General features: G+C 36.5%; 1 protein-coding gene across 2 annotated transcripts in view; it reads right to left on the reverse strand.

The window, feature by feature from the left end:
* Window positions 1–12,098, reverse strand: part of RADX (RPA1 related single stranded DNA binding protein, X-linked) — an 88,614-nt gene extending 76,516 nt beyond the window's left edge. For both annotated transcript variants that reach the window (XM_077890375.1, XM_077890374.1), the window contains exons 1-3: window positions 11,283–12,098; window positions 3,479–3,621; window positions 1,909–2,101 (exon numbers count right to left, since the gene is read on the reverse strand). In XM_077890375.1, the coding sequence (XP_077746501.1) occupies window positions 1,909–2,101; window positions 3,479–3,621; window positions 11,283–11,925 (979 nt within the window). In that variant the 5' untranslated portion in view covers window positions 11,926–12,098. The remainder of the gene's footprint in view (window positions 1–1,908; window positions 2,102–3,478; window positions 3,622–11,282) is intronic.
* Between the last annotated feature and the right edge of the window lie 256 nt (window positions 12,099–12,354).

Consider the following 12,354-nt stretch of genomic DNA (forward strand, 5'->3'; position numbering starts at 1 on the left):
AAAAAAATTCTGTATTTGCAATTATTTTCCTGAAAGTACAGACAGCCTCTCATATCTTAAGGAGAGTTTCTATTATGAAAATCTGGCACTGTAGTTCTATATAGCAGAGGTAGCATACTGCTTGATTCAATTTGTGTTGTTTTAGTAGTTGTTTATCTATTGACTACATGCTGTCTATTGTTCTACTTTCCATGTTTTTAAGGTTTAGAAACAGCTATTAGTACCAGACATATTTCTAGATTTATCCACAGCCATGTAAAATTGTGATTTAAATTAATTCTCTTTACACCAGGAAAACAGTGTACCTCATGAAAAGAACGCTAGGTTCGATATCAGAAGAACTAGGTTTGACTTCGTACTATGCCAGTGATTTATTATGTGGCATCAATAAATTTACCTACCTTATCTGTTATTGACAAATGTCTCAATTTTTATTAATTTTTCACCTAGATATGCTTGGTTGTGGAAAGAATTTACAAATTGACAGACGTAATGATACATGTTGCAAATTAGCTTATTTTTTGCCAGTTTTTACTGTATTTTCTCAAGTAAGTCCCAACATCAGTTATCAGCTTAATTTCTCATCTTTCTATAATAAATAGCAATGAGATAGTGGACTAATTGTACCAAACTACTAGGTCATAACTTGTTCATCCAGCAAGACATGACTGATGTCCACCAAATCTTTATGGTTTTAATAAAGAGTCACATGAGCTTTTCCTAAATCAACATATATTTAAGAAAACAGTTGACAAAGGCTATGTTATTTGCATATTGTCCAAGTAATTAAGCTTAATTTATTAGTAGAGAATTTAGAATACATAGAAATACAGGTCTAGTAAAAAAAACTGTATGAGCCCAAAACAATACTTAAACTTGTTGAGTGGTATGATCTGCAATTTTGAAAAATGGAGAGGCAAAAAATGGTCACATCTGAAAGCAATCACTTAATAATTTTAATGCCCCCAAACTACTTAGGATGATACCAAGATGTCAAAACTTTGATTTCAATGCTAATTAGGAAAAGCCTTTTCAAAACTGCAGGAATTCAATTGCATCTGAATATTGACTACAGGTTAGATATAAGCAATCTGTACATTTTAAATTTCCTGATTTTGTTAACTGTACTGTGATTATAGAATAGAATGTTTTTGCTCTCAGAAATACACACTGAGGGATGCCTGAGTGGGTCAGCAGTTGAGTGTCTGCCTTTGGCTCAGGTCATGATCCTGCGGTCATGGGATCGAGTCCCACATGGGACTCCCTGCAGGGAGCCTGCTTCTTCCTTTGTCTATGTCTCTGCCTCTGCCTCTCTCTCTGTGTATCTCATGAATAAATAAATAAAATATTTTTAAAAAGAAATACACATTGAAATATTACTGAAGTGTTCTGAGGTAAAGGGTGATGTGTGATGGCTGCCACTTACTCTCAGATGTTTCAGAGGACAAATATAGAATGTGGGAAATGATAAAGTAAAGGTAAATATTAACAACTGCTGAATCCATGTAGAGGGTATATGGGAGTTCTTTGTATTATTCTTTCAACTTTTACCCAAGTTTGAAATTATTCCAAAATAAAATGCTAACAAAAGCCTTTTGAATAGCATCTTATAGTAACAGAAAAGTATATTAAAGTCATTAATTTAGTATTGTAAGACAAAACATAAAACAAAAATAAGTACATCCTAAGTTGGAGCTCATCATTAAACAACAATAAATATCTCACATTATTTCTTCTTAATAAATGCAATATTTAGTGAGCGCTTAAAATTTTTAAAGATAAAGGAATTTAAAGGTTTACCAGGTTCTAACAGATTTGGCAATTTTTAAGAGTCTTTGGCTGGTATGGTATTTTGCAAATTTATACAAACAAAAAGCCATAGAACAATACATTTATTGAATACTTAACCCATTGTAGAAATTAGTTTGATCTGCGGATCCACAGGGAGAGGCTGCATCCTGAATGGATAACTCTTTTTAACAGAATAATCCTGAAGCAGAAGGACTAAACCAACCCTCAAACTTTTATACCACTCAGGACACAGGGCATTCCACATAATCACTGACACCGTGCCTGAACTGTCAGCAACTTCCAAAAATGTCTAGAAAAAAAAGAGTGAAAAAGCATATGCATATTTGTTACTTTTATCTACAGGGAATTTCAATTTTAAGAATGAGAAAGCAAAAAAAAAAAGAATGAGAAAGCAAAACTATAGGGAAATGACTGAATGAGTTATGATACAATCTGCAGCTATTGAAATTTATGAATGAAGGATTTTTAGTAACAGAAAATACTTAAGGAAATGTTAAGTAATACAAAATTGTATGTACAAGGGACACCTGGGTGGCTCAGTCTGTTAAGTGGCTCAGGCCATGGTCCTGGGTTCCTGGGTCCTGGGAATGAGTCCCACGTCAGGCTCCCTGACCAGTGGGGAGTCCGCTTTCTCTCTCCCCCTACTCTGCTCTCTCTCTCTCAAATAAATGAATAATATCTTTTAAAAAAATCCCCCAAGCCCCACAAAATTGTACATACAATATGATTTCCATTTTGTAAGATAATTTAATATATGACATAGTCATGCAATATGATATGCACATATATACATACAGATGTGATATATGTAACATACATAGGACATAGATATATGCATATATACGCTATGAATGTATGTAGACATGATATATACATACAAAAAAGGGAATATAACACTTTAATATTAATAGTGGCTCTGGTAGAATTTGGGGTGATATTATTTATCAGCTTTATTTATATAGCTTTCTGCATTTCCCAAATTCCCTCAAAGTATGTATAACTGTTATAATGAAAGCTTAAAAGACTCCTAAAATAATTCTTGATAACATGTGAAAATATGGTGAAATGTTAAGTAAAAAAAACAACCAAACAGGACAGAAATCAAGAAGGTAGTTCTCATTAGCATTATATGACACAGAGAGTCAAGATAACAGAAAAGTATCAGCTAGATTTGACAATCAGAAGGTCTCTAGGGGTCTCTAGTGAGTGACCAGCTGAAGAAAAAAAGTCAAACTAATTGTGTTGAAAAGTAAATGGGAGGTAAGAAAGTGAAAACATCTAGTAGAGACTACTTCTTCAAGGAGCTTGCCAGAAGAGAAGAGAGGGAATAGAGGAGTCCTGGGGTCAAAGGAGATTTTTTTCTTTTTTTAAAATTAGAGAGTAGAGTATGTCTATATGCTGGTGCAGAAAACACAGTAGAGAAGAAAAGGTTGAAGATACATAAAAAGTGTGAGGAGACCAGCTGAATCAGGGAACTAAAAGGTACCAACACAGTATAAGAAATTACATAGAAAAATACCTTGAAATATGCATTTATGCACATTTTAAAATTTATTAAACTTATAAAATATTATTTGAACATAAATTATCCCAATATGGAGTCAAGTCTATAAGCTATAATCTATAACCATTTCATTAACATGTAGAATCTTGTCATTACTTATACCTGGTATGGCTCAATCATCTTTTTATCAGGTTTTCCATAGTATCGCAGTTTTGATTTATGCAAGATTCTCACAAGCAATGCAGGAAAATTCCTTCTGTTAGCCCAGGTCATTTCAAGGTGAGAAAGGGAAATTATTTTGGTATCTAGAATAAAAAAAATAGAATAGAAAAAAATCCTACTTAATATGTCATGGTAATTTAAAATTGTTTTAATAGTTAAATAGTATCCAGATCATCCCCAAAGCAAATCCTTCTTACCAGTATATAGCCAGTCTATATACTTCTCACATACAAAACTTATTAGTACGTGCCATCCTTAATAATAATAGCTAATATGTAGGGGTGCCTGGGTAGCTCAGTCAGTTAAGCAGCCAACTCTTGATTTCAGCTCAGGTCATGATCTCAGGGGTGCTGGGCATGAAGCCTGCTTAACTGGCTTAAGATTCTCTCTCTCCCTTCCTACTGTCCCCCCAACTCTCTCATGTGCGTGCATTCTCTTTTCTCTAAAAAAATACCATATATATATATATATATTCACACACACACCTTACTATGTGTCTGGAACGAAGGTAAATATCTATATTAACTAACATACTATTCTATTTTGACTGCCCTCTGCCTTGTCAAACTGGATGATTACTTCCTGAAAGACTTGGATCTAAACTCATCTCCCCCTAGGTAGAGGGATGGGTAAAATAGATAAAAGGGATTAAGAGAACACATATTCTGATGAGCACTGAGAAATAAATTGTATAGTTAAATCATTATATTGTACACCTGAAACCAATATAACACCATATGTTAATGACACTTCAATAAATTCATCTCCCTTAAGAAATTTTGTGGGAAAACCTCAATGCCATGGAATATTTTCCCACTACCAAGCACTTGCATATTTAATTTATGGAATGGTTTTATTACATTTTTCTGTATTGCCCTCACTGTAGTTTCATATGTGTAAGTTCTGTATTTCCCAAACATGCCAGACATAGTCCGATACCAGGGCCTTTGCACTTGCTGTTCCCTCTGTCTGGAATGTCTTCTTAGATACCAGAGTGACTTCCCTCCTCCTCTCCTTCAAGTTTTGCTCAAAGGTCACTTTCTCAGTGATGTTATCCCTAATTACCCGATTGAAAACTGGTCCCTTTACTTATATGTAATATATATATATTTCCAAAATAAAAAATTTAGTGAGAGGAGTGGCACTGGTTTGCATTTTTATAAATTTTTTTTTAGTGTCTAGCTTAATAGAAGACAGGTGGATACTCATTTTTCTTTGGCATTCAGTCCATTTCGGTGTTAGATGTTCTGTAGCCTCTGGAAGACTGCACTGTATATTTTCAGGGAATTAAAGTAATAAAAGGCAAATGAAGTCTTAGTATTATTATGAAAATAGTTTTGATGTGAATCCCTTGAAAAGGTCTTGGGAACACTTCTAGAGGTCCTTGAACCACACAATGAAAACTACTGCAAAAGAATAAACCCAAAGAATGCAAAAAGGAATAAAGATAAGAGCTAAAAATAATGTATTAGAAAAACATAGAACCATTAAATACAATTCCTTGGAAAATTTAATGAAAAGGTAGACCTCTGACAAGTGCAACTGTGAAGACAGAAAAAGATGTTTGAAATGTGATCAACTATAAACCTAGAGAAAAATATTATTATATATGATTATATATCACTAAGTTTGAAAATATCAGTGAAATTGATAATCTCCTAGGAAAATATGAATTATCAATATTGCCTTTAGGAGCTGAAGAAAACTGGAATGATAGGTCAATAACTGTGGAAGAAAGTGAAAAAGCTCACAAATAATGACCTCCAAAAATGGCACCAGGTTCTAACAATTCATTTTATAAACACAGATAAATCCTGGAAAATTATGACAAAAGTAGTACAAAGGGAAAAAAATCTATAAATCCAAATCATTCACGATGGCAAATATCCTTAATCAAATACTTTCAAATCCAATACAGCAACATGCCAAATTGCATCGTGGCCAAGTAGAGTCCTAAATATCTTGTATTGTTCAAGAGGAAGATCTTATAAATTGTGAATAATTCTGGAGATTGACACAAAAATCAAAGCTTAATAATTTTGTTAAAACATTAAGAGTAACCTTTAGGAGAATACACATTAATGTATAACTTCTAAAAGCACTAGAAGAAAAAAAGAATTTAAATCTTGGAATCTTGGAAAAGTAAAAAAAAATAAAGCATGGCATATAGTAAACAAAGTATTTCTGTAAGAACAGATACAAAAACATCATTAATAACTTTAAATTTAATTGGATTAAATTAATCTCTTAAAAGAAAAAGAATTGGTGTGGGTCAAAAAGCGAAAATCTTAGCTATATATTTCTTTAAAATGACAAATGTAAAACAAAATAGAAATAAAGGGATGGAGAAAGATACCTACACTTTATAGTAACATTTAAATAAACTTTTAGAAATAAAAGGAGAAATGAACAAAACCACTGTCATAAAGAAAAGCCAATATTCCTCTCAGAGAAATGGGCAAATAAAAATAGATTTTAAAATAAGAATATGGAATATTTTAATTAAAATTTTAAAACTTGTTATAGGGGCACCTGGGTGACTCGGTTAAGCATCTGCCTTTGACTCAGGTGGTGATCTGGGGTCCTGGGATCAAGATTCCCTGCTCAGCAGGGAGTCTGCTTCTTCCTCTCCCTCTGCCCCTCCCACCCCACCACTTGTGCGCGCGCACACACACACGCACACACACACACACACACACACACACACACACGCTCTCAAAATAAATAAATAAAATCTTTAAAAAAATTTAAAACTTGTTATAATAGACTTCATATCTAATAAGTAAGCTTTTTCTAAAATTTTGAGGGTTAAAGAGAAACTCAAATTTAAAATCAGAAAATATGAGAAATGAGTAAAAATAAAATCTCTATACTTCAAAACCTGGTGTAAGCAGCCAAAGCAGTATCCATGGGAAATTTTGGAATTTTAAAAGCTTTTGGAAGAAAGAAACAAGGAACTAAGTGAGTTTAAATTGTATAGTTAAATCATTATATTGTACACCTGAAACCAATATAACACCATATGTTAATGACACTTCAATAAATTCATCTCCCTTAAGAAATTTTGTGGGAAAACCTCAATGCCATGGAGTATTTTCCCACTACCAAGCACTTGCATATTTAATTTATGGAATGGTTTTATTACATTTGTCTTCTATTTAACATTTATCGGAGTTTCTCTCCTCTCTTTGCCTCTCGTGAATAAATACAATCTTTTTTAAAAAAAGATGATAGTGTTAATAAAGTAGAAAACATCTCCCCAACAATTAGTAAAGCCAAGTATTTTTTTAAATACTAATAAAGCAGATAAGCCTCTGGCAAGGCGGACCATAAAAAAGGGTAAGCACATAAACATTAGAAATGTAAAAGGGATGAAACAAGACTAAAATATTTTTAAAATATAGACTAAAATTTAAAAATAGAGATTACTGCATACAAATCTGAGATCTAAGTGAGATGAAATTTCCTAGTAAAATATCAACTCTCAAAATGGACTCAAGAAGTGTTATTGATTTTATCACTTTTTCTTTTCTTTTTTTTTAAGTATTTTATTTATTCCAGAGAGAGAGAGAGAGAGAGAGAGAGAGGCAGAGACACAGGCAGAGACAGAAGCAGGCTCCATGCAGGGAGCCTGACGTGGGACTCGATCCCAGGTCTCCAGGATCAGGTCCTGGGCTGAAGGCAGCACTAAACCGCTGAGCTACCAGGGCTGCCCTCATCATTTTGCCGGTTTGGTAGAATTTAACCAAAAAACTATTTGAACCTAGGGCCTTGGGCCAGGATTGGGGGTTGAGAGAATGAATCCTTTTCAATTTCTCATAGAAAAAATGATGAGGGCAGCCCTGGTAGCTCAGCGGTTTAGTGCCTGCCTTTGGCCCAGGGCGCGATCCTGGAGACCCGGGATCGAATCCCACGTCGGGCTCCCGGTGCATGGAGCCTGCTTCTCCCTCTGCCTGTGTCTCTGCCTCTCTCTCTCTCTCTCTGTGACTATCATAAATAAATAAAAATTTAAAAAAACAAAAAAAAATAAATTCTACCAAACCTTCAATGAATAAATGATGTCTGTAAGTACAGAAAAACAGGCAAATTTCCCAACTAATTCTACTAGGCTAATATTAATTAATCTGATATCAATGTCGGGTTAAAATAGTAAGCCCCCTAGGGACGGCTAGGTGGCTCAACAGTTGAGCGTCTGCCTTTGGTGCAGCACATGATCCCGGAGTCCTGGGATCGAGTCCCACATTGTGTTTCCTGCATGGAGCCTGCTTTTCTCTTTGCCTCTCTCTCTGTGTCTCTTATGAATAAATAAATAAAATCTTTTTTAAAAAAAGTAAGCCCCCTAAAAAAATAAAATCCATGGAACAAATTCACCTTAAATATACAGAGGTAAATATAACAACCATGACCAAGTAGAGATATAGAAGTGGTTCAATGTTAGAAAATCCATTAATGTAACTTATTTTATGCATTTCTTATGTTTATTATTCAATAAACCGTTATTGAATGCCTACCACATGGCAGACACTGTTCTGGGTATAGGAAAAATGCCCCACAGCAGTGAAAAAAACAGACTCCTTGCCCTCATGGATCTTAGAAATCAGTGGCAGGAAAAAGAAAACAAGATAAATAATAATTTCAGAGTGTTATTTATTCTATGAAGACCATTTCCACAGTGATGTAATAAAAATAAATGGGGAGGGAATACATATTTAAGCAGCTCTTTTCTCTTCTTTTTAGATTTTTATTTATTTATTCATGAGAGACAGAGAGGGAGAGGAGAGAGAGGCAGAGACACAGGCAAAGGGAGAGGGAGAAGGCAGCTCCATGCAGGGAACCTGATGTGGGACTTGATCCCAGGGCTCCAGGATCACGCCCTGGGCCGAAGGCAGGCGCTAAACTGCTGAGCCACCCATGGATCCCCCATAAACAGCTCTTTTCTAACATGTTTTATATATTTGAGTTGAAACCTGAAGATGGGAAGGAACTTTCCAGAAAGAGGAAAAAGCAGGAACATCATACTAGAGGCAGGAAAGAGCAAGGAGGTTTAAGATGAAAAAGGACCGGTATTTTGGAAATCAAATGGTGGAGAGGGGTTAAAGACACAAGGGGATGCCATAGGGCAGGGGTCTGCAAACTATATAGCCCCTGAGCTAAATCTGGCTTGCTGCCAGGTTTTGTAAATAAAATTCTATAAAACAGCCAAACCTATTCATTTACATACTGCCTATGGCTGCTTTAGCTATACTCTGGCCAAGTTGAATAGCTGTGAATGGAGGCTACATGTCTGACAAAGGCAAAAAGATGTACTATCTGGCTATTTAAAGAAAGTGTGCCCACATCACAGGGCCTTGCGCATCCTGATAGGAGGTCCGGATTGTCTCTAAGTGCAATGGAGAGCCACTGGTGAGATTCAGACAGGAGTATGGCATGACCTAACTTCCATTTTGAAAAGCTGTCTTTGAGATCACAATATTGGTTGCCTTTGGAGTCGGATATTGACCAGGAGAGGGCATTAGGGAGACTTCTGAGGTGCTTAAAATGCTTTGTATCTTGAACTGGGGGGATGGTTTAATATTTTTAAGGTGTATTTCTTTTTGTATTTCAAGCTATATTTTTAAGACTTTAACACATTGTACAGATCATGTCTTAAGAGAAAAGTTTTGGAAAGCCCATAATGGACCATAAACCAAGTTAAGGGAAAAGAGAGTGTGAAAATGTAATTTGCAATATATACCAAATACTCAATAGTCATTAGCAAAGAAATCAGAAAATTCAAAAGATATAATTTAAAATCAGTATGATATGGAGTAATGGGAATGTAAATTAGTAAAACCTTTTCAGAAGATTATTAGTCAATATCCAATAAAACAAAAAATTTAAATACTCTTTAACCGGGCAATTTCACTTCTAGGGATCTATCTATCCATTTAACAGAAATTCCTGAATACAATCCACAAGTATGTGTATGTCCTAACGATGTTCAGTGCGGGATCTAAACTGAAAAACCAGTAATTGCCTAAAATTGATACATGGGTACACCCATGCTGTGGAAATATGTGCAGAAGTATATTAAAGATGCTTGAGATAAGCGTAAACAGCAAATCATGCCATGCCACAGAATATTTTTTTCAGGGATACACACCAAACTGCTGAACGTTTGGAGTTTTGAGAGGAAAGTTGAAAGCATAGGAGGGGGTAAAGGGGTCTTTCACTCCACCCCAACATTTTATTATTAAAAATTTCAAACATACAGCAAACCTGAAAGAACACCAATATATACCTACTTCTAGATTTTGTCATCAAAATTCTACTATATTTGGGTCTTACATTTTTTAATACAATATACTTTCTTATGTTTATGTGCTTTAAAAGCATAAATAAAGTGCTTTTAATATTATCTTGCCCACAGTAGGTGTTCAATAAGTGTTTGCTTTTCAGTCTGTAATGCTCTTTTTCTTGCTAGCCAACAATATAATTTAAATACATAGCTTGGATTTTTTAGCACCTGGACATTGCCTTTTGTAATAAAAATATGTTTTTAATAATGAATAAATACTACTTTCATAGTCAGAAAAATGAAATATATTTTTATAAATTATTATTCCCCTCTTAATTCTTCTAGATATCAATTTTTCATTTATGTATCCAATCCTAAAAATAAAAATGATGAACACTTAAGAGTAGTAATGCAGTACTGCTTTATTCCATGCTTGAGATAAAAATCATTCCATTATTTCATCCCTGAAATGGCTATCTTGCTTTTAAAACTTAAGTTATTTAAATCAACCTTTTCCACACCTTTCTACAACATTTTTTCCCTATATCTGGATATTACTTTAATTGTATATTTTTGATCCAGTTGTCTTTTCAGTTTCAAGCCTGTTGCTGATACACGTCATACCAAGATTATATATGAGCTAATATTATGACTGCAATGTAAAAAGAGAAAAAAACCCTGAAAAGCAGTAAATGTAGAAAATTATCATCTTTCTTCCTCTAGGACTTTCGCTTTTATTTTCTTTGCATTTTATTTGGTCCCCATTGCACATGCTTACATGCCTGTAGTACTATCATTCCCCTTCCATCTCTGATAAAATATATTGGACAGCAGTTGCTGATGACGAACAGGCATTTTCAGATTAACTTCCTACTTCTGGTACAGGAGAATTAAACTTCTCAGGTTAGTATTGTCTGTGATACATAATAAGAAACATAAAAATGAAAATTCCAAGCCTGCCCACAAAAATCACACATTCAAAAAAGCAATATTTACATAACTGCTACACTCAAAGACATAAAAATGGCGTTTCATTAATGCGAATTATTAAGGAATAAATCACGGAGCATCCTTTTTTGAACGATTTTTATGCCGAATTCAAATCTATACACTCGCAAAGCAACACAGAAAGTACTATTTCCACAACTAGAAGGGGAACGAAAAGAAGATGATTCCACCGTGGGCAAACGCACACACAGTATGTATACCAGATTAAATCTGAGATGTATTCAGACACTTCCTGATGGCCACTAGAATAATCAAAGCAAGACACGGGCTGTGCAAATTTCATTAAGCGAGCGCCAATTCGACATTCAAGAGCATTTGTTTATTGCCACTCACGGCTTGAAATAAACAATACCAAAGCATCCTCGTTTCCCTTCCCATTAACTAATTTTTTAACCCCTCCGTCATTCCCTCCCAAAAACTATTTTTTTAACCTCTCCGCAATTCCCTCCAATTACTTACTGTTGAAATTGTGTTCCTCGGGTTGCTTGTTGGTTAGCCAAATATCTCCATACGGATCTTCGTTATTCCACAGGGCCAGGTAATGACTCTTCCCGCCTCTTAAAGGCCTCTCCGGTACCTCCTCGTGCGCACTATTTCTGAATGGAGTTTCTAAAGAAATAGCCTCTAAGGCCTCCCCACAGTGGACGTTATCTATGCACAGGATCCCCTGGCCTAACCTTTTCTCGTTGTAAAGACACGAGACCCTGGAAATTTTCATTTCTATGCCCACCTTGAGGATATTTTTATATACGAGGAAGTTCAGGCTGGGGTCCAGGTAGCACTTCTCCTGGTACACCCCGTCCGAAATCGTCACATCATAGCAGTAAAGGGGAGGTTTGGGTATGGTGTCGCGTGGCTCATCCTCTAACAGGTACCTCTGGACGGCCAGCACAGCGACAGGTACCACCTCCGACGGGGTGACCCACTGCAGGGGGGAGTCGGTTATCTGCTCAAGAACCTTCTGGATCCAGGACCTGCGCCCCTGGCTCCCGGCCCTTCGGATCACGCCTCCGGGGACCCCAGCCCGATTTCTGTCAGGATTCGGAAAATCCAGCCCAGCATGTGAGGGGCCGGCCTGAGGCTGACCTAACTCACCAGACATGGTGGGGGTAGCTGCGTACTCTCTTCACTACCCAAAGCTAGTCTGCCGGGTCCAAGGCTGAGGACTACGAAACGGCGCGCTCAGGCAATGCTCGCTACTCTGCTCCCGCTGACTGACGAGGCTCCGCCTCCGAAGCGAGGCTGCAAAGACGTTCCGCGAGCCGTCGTCAGCTCTCTCGCCCCACCCCTCTCTCCGCGCGCTTCCAACTCGCAGGCACTGTTACTAGGCAGTCACACGCGCGGTTACGTAGCAGATCCTCCCACCTGGTGCCAGCAGGGTCGCCAGGGGAAGAAAGGGGGGGGGGGCGACAGCTTTGGTCGCCATGGTTCCCAAAACGTCGCAGGATGAGGGAGGGGAGAAGCACCCGTGGCTCTTTTAGAAAGGAGAGTGCTGAGAGGCAATGGAAAAGAGAGAGACGATGGAAGCAAG

The sequence above is a fragment of the Canis aureus genome, chromosome X (assembly GCF_053574225.1).
Source record: "Canis aureus isolate CA01 chromosome X, VMU_Caureus_v.1.0, whole genome shotgun sequence".
Classification (NCBI taxonomy): domain Eukaryota; kingdom Metazoa; phylum Chordata; class Mammalia; order Carnivora; family Canidae; genus Canis; species Canis aureus.